We start from the raw sequence: 15,335 nt of genomic DNA on the forward strand, positions 1-15,335 counted from the left end.
ATGGTATGGTATGGAATGGTATGGTAGGGAATGAAATAGAATGGTATGTAAGGTATGGTATAGTATGGTATGGAACAGAATGGAATAGTATGGTATGGAATTGTATGGTATGGTATGGTATGGATTGGTATGGAATGGAACGGTACGGTAGGGTACAGAATGGAATGGTTTGGGATGGTATGGTACTATATGTAACAATAATGTTATGACATGATTTGTATGAGATGGTAGGATATGAATTCATACATTTCTATAAGGGCTAGGAAATGACATGTTAAGATACAATAATAGATGTAGAAATACAATAGGATAATAGACATAAAACAGCATGATGCAAAACAATACAATGCTCATACATGCAAAACAGCAAGATATGATACAATACAATACGATACAATGCAATCAGATTTGATACAATATGAAAGCATGCAATTCTATGCATTAAGACAAAATATGACATAATGCTCTGACCTAGGACATGACATAAGATACGATACGATCAATACGATACAGCACAAAGTACTTCCTTGTACCAAGATGAAAGCTATATTGCCATGATCAAGGACATGCCATGATAGGATAAGATACTGATGATAGGATACATAATGATATGATACTGTACAGTATGTTACGATACAATACAATTCAAGACATCAAGACGAAATATAATACACTTCCATGGCTAAGGACATGACATCATTTGATAAGTTACGATAAAATACAATACAATATAATATGATAGGACACCACGCGATAAGATACAGCGCGTGATACACCATGACACAGCAAGATTTGACACAGCATGACAATGTACTTTTCACTGTCATTTTGATGTAAAATATCAGTAAACTCAGTAGTTCGTTGTGATATTTACAAATTGTAAGACACTAATAAGACTTCTGCTTTACAAGGCCAATGCAAAGTGGTTCTCTTTTTGTTTTAAAAGCCTTCCATCCATGTGCATATAACGAAAAGTATAGATTAGTGTTGACATCAAACATCAAATTTTAAGTGTTTTCATGTTATGAAGAGTGCCATCGGAGGTCAAACTTCAAGGCTGTGAAGTTAATGCTGCTCTTGTGAAGCATCGTCGAGTCCACTTAAAGCAATAATGCCTATTGTCAGTGATCGTGGCGTGACACGTTAATTTGTTCAGCTTCACAAAGACCTCTACAGTGAGTTATCCATCTATGCATATGACTCGAGTGCTTCCCTGCTCTTCAATACAGCCATTTAACTTGGTTGCTAAGGCAACAGGCCGGCCCTGGTGACAGCGGTGATGACGGAGCGATCGCTGACAGCCGGACTTTAAGACAGGCCACAAGTTCTTCCACTGGGGCTAAACGCTTAGTCCTTTTCTTCCCAGCACAATGGAAGCTGCATTATGCAACATTTTGCAACAGTGAAGTGGTTTCTTTGCCAGTGACATGTCAGCTGTGACATGGACCAAGGCTTTTATTACTTTCACAGCAGTTATTATGTCACTGATGTAAAAAAGTTAGTAGAAAATGAGTCTTTTGGAACCAAAATAGTGATTCAGTAGCTTATATGCTGCTTCATGCGCACTTGGCATGATGAAAACATGACATAAGGACATATTGGTAAATTGAAATGTCAATTTGAGCATCATTATTATTACATCAGTGCATCAATTTTAATGTGTTTTTTTCTCTGCTCCATGAATTATAATGATAAAACAGTGTGATATGAGCTCTTTTCATGCAAAACATTTTTGTGCTCTAATAAGAATGAATGGGCATTCAAGTTGAAAATAAAACCAATCAGTGTTTCAATTTAGGATGTGTTGTGTCTTTGCCAGCCTCAGTGGGTCCTTCCATGACTCAAGGTCCCAGAACGCTTTGCCCTATTCCCCCCTTGTTGGCAGCTTTGGTGGTAATACAAGTTAGGGTTTAAATTTTCAAACATGGATATGGATTTTTTTCATGCACAACTACTATCTTCACTTTGCAAAACAATATAACAAGCTCTACTGAGTTAAAAAAAAGTAAAAGAAAATCAAGAAAACATCCCTTTCAGACTCTCCTGGTACCTTGTCATCTCCCATTTTCCTTGTTCCTTGTTAATTTCAATTTGTCGAAGTGACAGAGGGTGAAAGAAAATCCAGTAATATAACCCTACCTTGTCAGTCAAAGTAAATTTTTTGGCAACTTACATCTACATTTAGTCTTAGATTTAGTCTTTTTAGTTGTTTTAGTTATTATTTAGTTATTTCTCCCCTCTATAGCAGGGGGCTCTCAAACTTTTAAACCCCTGAAATAAAGGTGCCAGAGACTGGGGACGCCTACTGTACCTGAGGGGGGTTGAAGCATAGTCAAAAACAGCTGTGCACATTCAACAATAGTCGTGTGCAAACTTACATCTTAAATCTCACCAAATACCCCATTTTTTAAATTTTACCTTTAACTAATTTTATGCATATATTTAGGGGCAAAAAAAAATTTAAACAGATAAGTGACTGTTTTTTATCATGTTTGGACATTTTGAAAATAAAAAACACTGAATTCATTTAGAAAACATTGACAAAGACAAAGAAAGTGATGAGTAGTTGTTGCTATCATTAAATCTTGAATATGTTATTAGGATTTTCCATCATATTTTTGCATTTATTAACAATTGAATGTGAGATAATCACTGCAAAGACCCCTTTTCTCTTCATTCTCGTTAAGCTACACTACAAGCAATTTTTACACTCTTAGTTAAAGGGCAGGTAGACAGTTCATATCACCCCACAGAAAAAAGGGTAAAACTTGAACTTTTGCTCTTTCAACAAGTGAAAGAACATCTCTGTTGAATTAATTAAAACCAAAAACCAAAACCATGTCAGGGAGCCAGTTGTCATATACAGAAGTCACACTTGTTCTTAGTCAGAGGAGGGAACACTACATTTTCCTCTATAATGATCACACCTTTCAGGAAAAGAGAGCTAATGAAAGGCTTCTTAGTGTAGTCATGCATCTGCAATGAAATAAGTAGCCTTAGATGGGGATGAATGACATCTATAAGATGATAAGTTGAATTATTGATACAGCTAAAACTAATCTACAGTTGTAAAGTTGCTAAGAAAGCTGGACTAAGATAACATTTCAAGCCAGACCTGCTGGGAAAACATCATTGCCCTCCATTTCCACCAAGTCGAAGTTTCCGATTAGACAGTTTGACACAAATTGCACCATAATGAAACCCTCACCTCACCTCTGGATGGCTGTTAGGCGGGCTGTGACTTATCCTTATCTGCCCCTTGTTACCTACAATGCACCAGTGATAATGGGGAATTACAACCCTGGAGCCCTCTTGACACGTGACCATGGAATCCAAGGCAATTTGGGGCAAAATGAGAGACAAAAAAAGAGGTTGTGTGATCTCAGAACTGCAATCAAACTTAAGCTGCTTCGTATAGCTATTAATAATTTTGATATTTATAAGCATTAATTGAGTTGTTCAGTGCTCAGACATAAAATATCACCAACCTTGTGTTGTCATTGATTTCAGAATCCAATCTCATTTATATCTCCTCATCTAAATGGGTCAACATTTAGTCAGTTGTAATTTCGCACTTCATTTGCATCCAACTGTAATGCTTTGAAGGCTGCTATCAACAACACTGATATAACTCTGGCTTAATGTGCAGAAATAAGAGGGTTTGTTCAAACACAAAATAACACCTGTGACACAAATGCATAAATCTGACAAAATTTGAAGAGAAGGGCTGTAATTATTGTGTATGTCTGAATATACTGTAGCTTCTTTGAAGGCATGTCTTTATGTTTGAGACACCTGTTGCATTGATAAAAAGCCCTTTTTGACGCTGTTAGCATACCTGTAAGCCAAATAAATGCTAGGTAAGTCACTGTATTTGTGCAGACCTTATGAAATTAATGTGATGTAGTCTATGGCCTGCCTGTGAAAGAAATCACTACATATTTTTAGTATAATTAAACGGTTGTTGAGTAGAATTGCCTGGACAATAATCCCAAGCAATGTCCAAAGAGTAGGTGGAATTGACTCACTGTTTTGAGGTTTTTTGCTGAGTCTTAAGTGAACAATTACTATGGCTAAACAAAGAAAGAAAGAAAGAAAAAACACCCAGACCACAGACACAGAAGCTTGAAGTATGGATGTTGAAGGAAAATAAATTTAGTGTTGAAATGAGAGTTAAAGTGAGTTTATACCATTCTTACCCACAGACTTAACAGCTTCTATGTTTCAAGGCTACTAAACAGAGTTGTTTAATTCAAACAGCAACAGAGTTTACAGTGTTTAACACAAAGCTCTATTTATTTAAAGCAGTCAAGATTCATTTTTAAACCTTTAAGAATATACCAGTTTTACATCCAGCAATACTGATACCTCTTTTAACACCTCAAAAAAGTCCTTGGCACCCATTATTGGGTACTTTCTTGCCTTCAAGTCTCAAATTAATTGGTACTTTTGAGCAGTTAAATTCTGTTCTGCCATTTCAAATCCTCTTTTAAGACGACTGATCAGTAAAGAAAAAGACATTCCAACCTTTTAAATGCTAGAAGGCCCCCAAGTGCTGGAAAACTTTGAACCATAGCAGTGGCTCAAAATTTGCAATGACAGTAAAACCCCCCTAGAGGACCCCCCAAACAGTGGCATACAGAAAGTTTGGTGAAAACTCTTGAAACCAAACTTTTTGTCTGCCACTGTTTTAGCTTACCTGCTGTTTACTGTGACCTGTTGAAGTTTGAGAGTTTGATCTTTGAAACTGTATTGCTACCTTTTTTGGCCAGGTCTCCCTTGTAATAAGGTCTTTGATCTCAACTGGACTAATCTGGTTCAATAAAGGTTAGATAAAATAAATAAATGGTAATAAAGGTGTGATAACCAGTGACAGTGGGTTTGCTGAAGCTACAGTGGAGGGGCCTGATGTGATATTTAGGCAGTAGAAGGCCCCCAAGTGCTGAAAAACTTTGAACCAGAGCAGTGGCTCAAAATGTGCAAATTTTGCAGTGACATTAGGAAACCCCCCTAGGGGGGCCCCTTTTAACAGCACTCATTCCTTTTGCACTGCCAAAGGCTGTATTCATCTTATAAGTGCAAACTTAACTTTGCGGCATCTGTTCTATGAAAAAATGCAACCACAGGATAATAATTTGATTTGTCTAGTAACTTGTCATTACCTTGTAATTATCATATTTATTTATGATTTATATGTCCTGTACATTCACTATAGGCAAATTATCAATTTATATATATAAAAATGCAGGTAAAATCCTGCACACTGTCTAAATTGCACAAATTTGCTGTCAACATTTGGAAAAGGGGGGAAATTCCAATTCCACTAACTTTTCCAAAAGTTGCCAACAAAATTGTGCAATTATGGAATTGCTCTCTTCTTCTTTAAATTTCTGTGCATTATTGATACCCGGGATCATGAAGATAATGTAGATTTGATCATCAATCTCAAGAAGATATTTTTGATGATTTTAAATGACCCATTATTGGGTGTCTAGGATGTAAGTTTTTGTTGTGGTGGTATCACATAAGATCCAGAATAACATTCAATTTTCTTGCTCTTGCATTGTGGCAATCAATCTTTTGCAGAAACATGTCCAAATATCGCTGTGTGTCAACATTCAGCTAAAAGATATCTAAATCTGAGTTTTGGTGAAGAATGCCCAGCTCTGTTTTCTGCTTCAAGTCCCAATATACTCTGGAATCACCACTGCATGTTTGCAAGAGGTCCGGAAATCCTAGCAGCGCACCTGCTGCTCAGGTTCCCTTTTTAACCGAAATTCCCCGTCCAACTTTATCAGATGTTTAAATAACCAGTAAAGTCCTGCAGACATCCACGTTCGCCTTAATTCCTCTCTCCTTGTCTTCTTCTCACCCACAGCCTCCAGCAGTGAGGGGTTGTCGAGGAGGGATGCTTTGGAGGGAGGGGGGCTCCTCAGCAGCTCAGCTCAGCGCAGAGCAGACGCGGTGCACGAGCGTGCTGACGCCGGTCGCGCGCGCATAGGAAGGAAGCGAAGGAAGGAGCCGAGGCAGTTCAGTCGCCAGCGGAGCTCGAGACAGCGGATGAACGGAGCCGAGCGAGTGTACCGTCACCCCTTGTCGTGTTTTTTACAGCAGCGGAAAGCGGCGTCCGGCGGCGCGAAACCTGCCCGAAAATGATGCTCAAACTCGTCCATCTCCTCGGGGTGCTGGTCTGCGGCAGCCAAGGTAAGGGAGCCTGCTTGAGCGTTCGAGCCCCTCGAGCTTGGTGACTTTGTGGACAAGTTGAGTGTTATTTTTGCTATCATGAATCTGCGGCAGGGGGGGAGAGAGCTGAGGGGAGAGAGACACTGAGTCTGTGTGGGTTCTGGGGAGAGAGAGAGAGAGGGCTGGTTTGTTTAACTGGACGTTATTTTGTAGTTGAAGCACGTCTTTCGGGGGCCAGAATGCTTTCTTACTGAAAAGGGGGATTATGATGGGGACCTTTTTTAGGGTGGGTGAGCTGTTGAGAAACACTGTGTACTAACAAGACAGAAAGAGCCCTGCTGCCTTCATTATTTGGGGTGTTTAAGCCTCGTTGTTGAGTTTTTGTCTGTCTTTCGTGCTGGCTTTATCGCTATATCCACTTAAACTTGCATTCAAGAGGGAAACATTCATCATAGTTACATGCTAGCTGTCACATTAGCTTGGACCACCGCCTGCAATGTTTCCTCTCACTCTCCCGTCCACTAAATGTGCAGTGCATTGTCCAAGATAGTGTCAAATTGAAGATTTGGTGGTGTTATCTTCCCCTAGGCTTTGTACGATAACGCCGGGCCTATTTTGCGGACACAGACTCAAAAATTCTTCGAAAAGTTTGCACATTTTCGCCGCATTTTTGACAGTTGAGCAACGCTCGCGCGCTAATTGGGTTTCATGTGAGCGGCGCACCTGATCTAGAGGGGCTTTGATTGCTGCCGCCGCGCGCGCTCCCCTGTGTGTGTGTGTGTGTTAGCTGCACGCGCGCAGACAGATAAAGCTGTTACTTGAATGACGCGTGAACAGTCGCCTTTAGCCCCTCTTTTCTTCTTCTTTTTTTTTTTTTCCTCGAGTCTGTTTCTTAACTGTGTCCTGGTCAGTGATGCGCGTCGTCGTGTCACCGCAGGCTGAAGCTGACGTGCACTGCGAAAAATAGACCCAACTCCTGTAGCTCCAGATTTACTAGTAATCCGTTTCTTGAAGCGAGGAAGATTTGCTTGCAGGGTGAGAGTATTTTATCTCTCACAGTGGCAGTGTTCATGCATCAAAGGCTGGCTTCTGTATTTTTTAAGAAAATCGCGCAACAAGTTCATTTGCATGGAGGATTACACGGGTTATCTAAACGCCCTTGGCGAGATTTTGCTACTTGTTAAGAAGGGAAAAAGGTCTGGAGACTTAAAAAAAACTAAAAAGGAAGAGTTGTGAGTTGACACTTTTTACAGTGTGGCCACACTTGGATCCTGGCGCACAACGGCAGGTGGGGGTAGAGCGCTGCAAAGTGGTGCCAAGAGTGGAGACAGAAGCCACTGGTCGTTAGAGGATGTTGCATGCAGACAGGCTGGAGTCCTTCAGTGTCAAAGTGGGAGTTAAAGGGGTCCTTATGGGGGGGGTTCAAAGAGCCCCTTAGGAAAAATGTTGAATCATTGCTACATTTTTATTAAACCTCAGCATGCTGCACATAATCCAAGTTTGAAGAGGTGTAAAACCGACTATGAATTTTAATAACACATCCCTCTGATGCCACTTATGTTTAATTCTAGCACTCTTCCCAGAGAAAGTTGAGCATAATTGACATCATAAAACATTAGCTGCCTTGTGAGAGGGACAAAACTGGACCACATTCTGCTATTTTGTGCCTTTTCTTAGCTGAAAATAGTTGCAGAAACTCAATGTCAAGTTTTCAAATGTACTAGTACAAGATGCCTGCAGGTTCAGCATTTTAAGAAAGACTCTGCAGTTCATTGCTGGTTCATATTTCCAACTTTTCAATCAATATACTGCTAGAAACTGCTGTTATAATAGAGGGGAGTTTTTATTATTACATTTTATCCCTCTGAGATAGAACAAAGAGGCCATACTGCTCGTATAAGCGAATATCCAATGCTTTGTTACTTTCTCTTTGTTGCAGTAGTATTACATCACCCTGGCCAACCAATTTCCATTCTTATCATGCTTTTTCATGATGGCAAAGTCCACACAAATTGACCTATTAGACAATGCAGAGAAGCCGCTGTAATGTGAATAATGAGGCTAGTTCTGCGCTGAAGGGTACGCGAGTAAGACGCTCAATTCTCTGTGATTTTTATCACCGCGGGGGCCTTGGAGGGAAAAAGGACGAGAACCAGGAGGAGGTTTTCACAAATTCATGTCAGCAATGTACCCCAGCTCCCACCACATTAACTCTGCAGATCTCCTCCCCTCTTCTCCCCTCTGGCTCCTGAAAGAAAACATTTGCTTTTGAAGTCCCCAGCTCACCATCTAACCTCCACTGGAGTATGCATCCTTGAAGGTTTATGTATTTGGCTTCTGCCGATGCTTAGTACAATGAATTATATGCCTGCTCGGGCTCACCCGGGACCCGCCGATGTGATGTTAAGTGGCGTAATTAAGATATTTCACTGTATCTCTGGGGGGAAATGTCAGTGGCTCAGGGTTTAAAAGATTTATGCCCCTGTGCTTAAGTGTCTCTCATTGCACCCTGAGCCTAGGCTTAAGCATGTGTTAGAGGCTTGCTTACATCCTGTACTGCTGCTTTATGGGCATGCTCACATGATTGAGCATAAATTCAGAGGTGCACCCTTTCCCACAGAGCCTTCATGAATGAATCAGCTTTTCAATACTGGCCCTCTAAGAGGCGTTTTTGGTGCAAAATCTACACCTGTGAGCTTATTTTTCTGCTGATGTCTTCATACATGATGAAAGCTGCACATGGATTTTTACACCAATCACAAACTCACATTAAAGACTGCAAAGCCGTTCACCAAAGAAATGGTCTGTGTCTCAGTCCTGCAAGGTGAAATTGATTGTATTATTTGATTAATAGACTAGGATGGAGAGCACACATATATAGAGAGCCAGTGTGTATATGAAAATGGAATCGGCCCCTCGAGGCAGCCGCATATGAGAAATCAATTTAAGGAACGACTAGAGTCAGCAGGCCCTCTGAATTGTACAAAGGGCAATCTCAGTGTTGGTGGATATGCTATTTATTTGCTGGTGAGCTTTTTGATTCCTTGTGTGTGCCCTTTAACACTCAGTATCCAGCCTTTGCATTGGATTTACGTGCTCCATATATGGCAGGAGGATTGTGTTGTATTTTTAACACCTGGCTACATGAGGAACGTGCTGTCAACCATCTGTGCTGCGGGGTTGTTGTCAGGTTGTGACGAACGGAGCAGCAGAAGTTGGACTTATAGGAAATCAGCAGTCATCCTGAGATGTGACATGGGCTTATTTTTCTAAATCCTGCCTGCATATGTTCCAATATTTTCAGCCATTAAATTTTTAAAGAGTACACAGAGTGCTTAAAGTCTGCCCTCATGACTGGTTTCCATGGATTGAAGAAATTCATGGGTATTTCTCTCAAACAACATTATCTTCTTTACTTAACCATACTGATTACTGGATTGGTCCCAGGAGTTTTGGAGGTCTGTGCACTTGAGCCTCTGAAGTTGTTTGTTTTTGATGGCAAGTTATTCCAAGACAAAAAGGGCCACAAAAAGATGAAAACGGACTACAAGGAGACTTCAAACAACAACACAGAGAAAAACAGAGACTTAATGGCCAAAATGTAAAAACAAAAATAAAACAGTCTGCAAGGGAACCTGAGGGGTGCTGTAAAAACAAAGAGTTTCAACTTGTTGGCATAACAATATCAAAAACATTCTTGATAACCAAAATGTTAATAATAAATATAAAAAGTTGCTGCACAACCTTGAAGGTATTCAATGATATCAGAGAGATTTGCAATTTGGCAAAACAATATCAAAGAGATGCCAAAACAAAACAAAAAAAGCTGCCAAACAACATCAAAGAGGCACTTAGTGACCAAAAATGTTAATCAAAAATCATAAATTATGCAATAAAAGAGGTACGACATAAATAAAAAAGTGGTTGGAAATGTTGGCAAAACATCACAGACACTTGTGACCAAAAAAAGTTAAAAGAACAATCACTAAAAGATTTAAACTACTTTTGTTGGGCATGCAACAAAACAATGAGATTAAAATTTGGCAAAGCATTAACAAAAAGACCCTCAATAACCAATAAAAGTTAAGGAGAATTTAAAACGCCTTCAAAGAGGTACAATAAAAAACAAAAAGTGACCCAAAATGTTAAAACAACATCAAAGAGACACATCATGATCAAAACAGGTAACTAGAGAACAAAATAATGCGAAAAGGGACAACAAAAACTAAGTGATTCAAAATACTGGCAAGACAAAAACAGAGACACTTGAAGTTTAAAAAACAATGAAAAAATGCAAAATAAGAGATACAAGTGGGGTACAAATAAAATAATTATCAAAGAGACATTTAATAATAAACATTTATCATAAAGTGTTGCATTAGTTCATGCAGGACATGGTAGTCATATGCCCAGCCATGATCAGCTGACAGCCAGCTGATCCCAATCACAGCTCTTTCTCTTAACACAGCGGTGTATATAAATACTTTTCAACAATCCCTGCTTGCATTAATGCTGATGCACCACGCTGTTGTTACTGCTTCTGGCACAGCTTAACCTCCTCCACCCCAGCTGCCTCCTTTATAGCATAAAGCTTGTTGCACCCTCATATTGAGATTCATGCTACTTTGGGTTGATTACTTTTGAAGTAATTTTATTGTAATATGTATGCATTGTCATAAATGTATCCATCCATATGGGGCTTTCTAGCCATGCACTCCCAGGAGAGTCAAAGCATGCTGCTCGACAAACCCAGGGAGCATCTTTTGAGTAGAGCCTTCTCCACCAAGTAAAACTGTATATCCATTTTGCAACATAATGGTTAAATGTATGATGAGGGCATTCCTAAATGAACGAAAAGTTATTCAAAATGTTGGCAGAACAATATATAATGTCCATGAAAGGTGACAGTAAAGTTCCAAAAAGATGCAAAACAGCTTCAGAGGGGTTCTGTGAATTCCATTTGTCAAGTCCCGACTTTTTTGAGAATTTTTTTAGCTTTTGAATATTGGCAAAGCAATATCAAAGAGTCATTAATAAGGGTAAAATCAGGCGTGCAGATGGTCGAAGGGTTTAAGGCGTGCACCATGTACACAGGCGGCCCGGGTTCGAATCCAGCCTGTGGCCCTTTACCTCATGTCTCTCCCACTCTCTTCCCTGTTTCCGAGTCTATCCACTGTCCTCCTCTCTCTAATAAAGGCCCAAAAGAAATCTTAAAAAAAGGACAAAACCATACAACATTGCAAAATAACTTCAAAGAGGTAAACTGGAAAACAAAAAGTGATTCAAAAGTTGACAAAATGAAAAAAGAGACACTGACCAAACGACCAGAGTTAAGACATGAGACTGATTGTTTTAGGTCTTCAAAAAAAAAAAAAAAAAAAAAACCCAAAGTGATTCAGAATGTTAGCAAAATAATTTCAAAGACACAGCCAGTGATCAAAGAGTAATAAAAAACCTCAAAGATGTAAAACAACCTAAACGAGGCTCAGAAAAAACAAGTGTCAGCAAGACAATATCAAAGAAACATCAAATGCCTCAAAAAGTTAAAAGAAAAGTCACAAAAAGATGGAATAAAGCTTCAGAGGGAAACAATTAAAACAAAGCAATTTAAAAATCCATCACAGAGACCGATAAAGATCCAAAAATCTAAGTAAAAGTCACTGAAAGATACAAAACAACTGTTGGCAAAAGAAAATTAAAAAGACACTGAACAAAATCGTTCCATTTAAAATCACAAAAAAACTGACAAACTTGAAGGGGATTAAATAAAAGCCAATGATTTTATGTTTTTGACTCCATGATATCAAGGAGACACATAAAAGAAGTTAAAAGAAAAGTATCAAAAAGAGGAAAAACTTTAAAGGAGTTCAAAGAAAAGATAAAGTGATACAAAATGTCTGCAAAACGATATCAAAGAGACGTCTATTAACCTGAAAAGTTTAGAGAAAAGTTCCTAAAAGATGCAGAACAACTTTAAAGGAACCTTAAAATGTTGGCAAAACAATAACAAATAGACACTTAATGACCAAAATAGTTAATAGATGCAGCTTTAATGGGCTACAGCATAAACAAAGGGATTCAGATTGTTGTATTAAAGAGACACAGGAGTCAATAGAGAAGTCACAAACAGAGGGAAAATAACTTAAGAGAACAATGAGATTCAAATAGTTGGCAAAACTATATCAAATAGGCACTTCATGACCAAAATAAAAGTTCAACTCAATAGTCACAAAAAGATACAAAACAGCTTTAAAATGGTCCAATCAAAACAGAGCGAGAATAGAGAGACTAAACAATCACTAAGGGGCTCAAAACAATCATAAATTGATGTAAAACAACTCTAATGAGACAGAAAACACTGCAGACAGACAAAACCAACAGTAACAGACTGGAAACAAGCACAAATAGAGGAAAATCCTCCCTGTAAGGACTCAAAATGACCATCCTAACGACTCCAAATACAGCTGTTTATTTGTGCTATGCCTGGAGGGTCATGTACATAACTACTCCACTGAGGAAACTACAAGGTCAGCTTAAGTGCAGTACCTTGACAGAAATGAGCTGCCTTGCCCAAGGGCAGCTTGAAAAGCTTTTATATGAGGTGTAGAGTCATCAGCTTACATCTCAGTAAACAGGATTAGTGTGAGGGATTACAAGAAATATGAAGCAAATGCATTCACACTGAAAGACATTTGAAGACATGTTTGGTGTTTCTGGTTACGTAAGGAATAGAAGAGCTGCTGAAAGGAGGGTCTGCCCTGGAAAAATTCACCAGTTATCACGAAATCCTATATGATAAAAAGGTGAACAATGAAGAGAATGAAATGAGAAGCAGGAGGGAGATTGATACAGAGAGTCAAAGGAAGGGAGAGATAATGTTTAAAAATTCATTCAACTCAAGTGAGTCTGATTGCATCTAGTTAAATTGCATTGCAGGAGATTGAATCAAACTCTGTGGAGTTACAATGCGCCAAAATTAATAAAATGTAATTGAATCCTGTCGAGATGGAATCAAATTAGGCCGGAGTGACGTGATGGGAGGAGGCAGCTGCTGCCTGTTTCGGCGTGTGCTCCTGCTGGGTTTTCGTCTACTGTTTTACATCCGTATGGCGCTGGCCAAGCCGCTCGCCCTTTGGCACCTGCTTTTATGTGTCCTGCCAGTCTAAACGCCAGTCTAACTAGCGGGCTAATAGGCAGAGCCAGGATGCCAGGGCGACAACAGAATCAGTGGGCGCACTGGCTGACTGACAGATGGACGGAGGGAAGTGGTCTCCTTTCCTCCACCGTTGCTCATTTTCTGTAGCTTTAGTGTGGCGTGTACTCACTCACTTCACAGCCGGCTCCTCCAAAAGCTCTTCTCCTCATGGGACGCTGCAGTGTTGGTCTGGGGCTTACTTTTGGGTTTGGGCACCGGGAGGCATGATTAAATGAAGAACAGAAGCATCAGAGAAATGGCAGAAGAGCTTCAGATACTCTCCAGTTTGGGCGGTGCGTTTTTCAGTGACCCACTTAGGCCGTATTTATAACTACCCTGAAGCCTGGAGGTTTGCCTCTCTGTGGCCTGACGTAAATCATAAGAGAAATATGGATTGCAGGAGAGGGTTTCTTTGACATAAATTGCAAATAAACAAAATAAAGCTGTAGCTGAGTCTTTGGTTGCCCTATCCCTCTGTTTCTGTTTTGGTCTGGTTGACTTATTGGTGCTAAAAACACTGATGATGAAGTTTGAGCTTTTTGGAGTCTGATGAGACTTTTTCAGGACATTTGATTGTTTTAAGTGAGTCAATATCAGAAGTGCTGGAAACAATTGATCCATGTCAGAATTGCAAGTATTTACATCTAAAATTATGGATGTATTCAAAATGTCCATAAAATTTTCCCACATATTTTATTCCATAAGTAGCAGAAAGTTTAAGCACAACAAACCTGTTGCTGGTGTTTTCCTCCATGCACCATCTCCTGATGCACAGACTTAGGGGTTATGAGGCTCATTAGCATTCGTAGCGCTAGCTCTCAGTAATGTTTGCATTGCTGTGTATGTTACACAAACATACCTATGGATCTGTGAGTTACCCAGCCTGCCCTGTTTTCCTAAGGAAAAGTTTTGAGACTCACTTTGGATTCTACAATTCCCCAAGGAAAAGGATGCCCGACTTGACGTGTATGCTACGTATGCTAAAATGCTAAAAGAAAATAACGCCTATCTTAGAAATGGTTCATATACCCAAGTTGCCATCGTCCACCTCCATAAGTAGAACATCTGCTGACCAGTACATACCAAGATCTATCATCTGTTCCATGTCAAAGATTGGTGTTATGGTGTAACGAGTGACCATGCTCACTGGTGACTGGGCATCGGATGGCGCTGGTTGTTAAATTCATGACTGCAAAGTTTACTTTAGATATAAAAATGTTCAGTTCTATTTTCCTTGTTTTAACTACGGCTGTTGAAAGACAAAAAATTTTTTAAGACATATTTTGGGGCTTTTCATTCCTTTATACAGAGAGGGGGACACTTGGTATTGTTGGGAACAGGGATCAGAGAGTGGGGGAGAGACGCGCAGGAAAGGAGCCACAGACTTAAACCCAGGCTGCCCAAGTACGTGGGGTGCAACCTAACCACTAGGCCATCTGTGTTCCAGAAGATTAATATCAGAGTTTCTGTAGTTAACTGAAATTTATCCGCAAATTCAAAACAGTTTGTGTGACATTTTGGAGTTTTTCTGTTGTCTTGAACTAAGGATCAGGGATGCAGAGATATCAACATCTGACTGTGCTATAATACCTTGGTAAGTCCATCGTATGATGTTAGTTGTGTGTTGAAAGTGATGGCAGCATATAAACAATAATAGCACTTTGAAGAAGGTGCTGTGGATGTGCTTATGCCACAAATATAAACTTATACTTTGGCTCCAGTGTTTTTACTGACCCCCTAAAACCTTTGTTGTCCACCACTGAAAACAGCTGTAGGTCTGTGCCGATATATTCACCGACACACCTTGTGATCTGTTGAGCCCTCATGCTGTTGTGAGGTGTGTCCCCTCAGTTTGACTGCATGTTGTTTTTCGTGTATCAGTCCTCTCTTCTCCTTTCTTGACACCAGGAAACTAAAATGCTGCCACATGTCAGATTAAAAAGTCACTGGAGCCTCC

The 15,335-nt window shown here is 39.7% G+C and overlaps 1 protein-coding gene across 11 annotated transcripts in view; it reads left to right on the forward strand.

The window, feature by feature from the left end:
- The first annotated feature begins 6,015 nt into the window (after positions 1-6,015).
- LOC121506408 (neural cell adhesion molecule 2-like) overlaps positions 6,016-15,335 on the forward strand; it is a 475,738-nt gene continuing 466,418 nt past the window's right edge. For all 11 annotated transcript variants that reach the window (XR_005991640.1, XR_005991641.1, XR_005991643.1 and 8 more), the window contains exon 1: positions 6,016-6,204. Coding sequence is in view for 4 of the 11 variants with exons in the window: in XM_041782202.1 (XP_041638136.1) it covers positions 6,153-6,204 (52 nt within the window). In the remaining 7 variants the exon portion in view is untranslated. The remainder of the gene's footprint in view (positions 6,205-15,335) is intronic.

The sequence above is a fragment of the Cheilinus undulatus genome, linkage group 24 (assembly GCF_018320785.1).
Source record: "Cheilinus undulatus linkage group 24, ASM1832078v1, whole genome shotgun sequence".
In the NCBI taxonomy this organism is placed as follows: domain Eukaryota; kingdom Metazoa; phylum Chordata; class Actinopteri; order Labriformes; family Labridae; genus Cheilinus; species Cheilinus undulatus.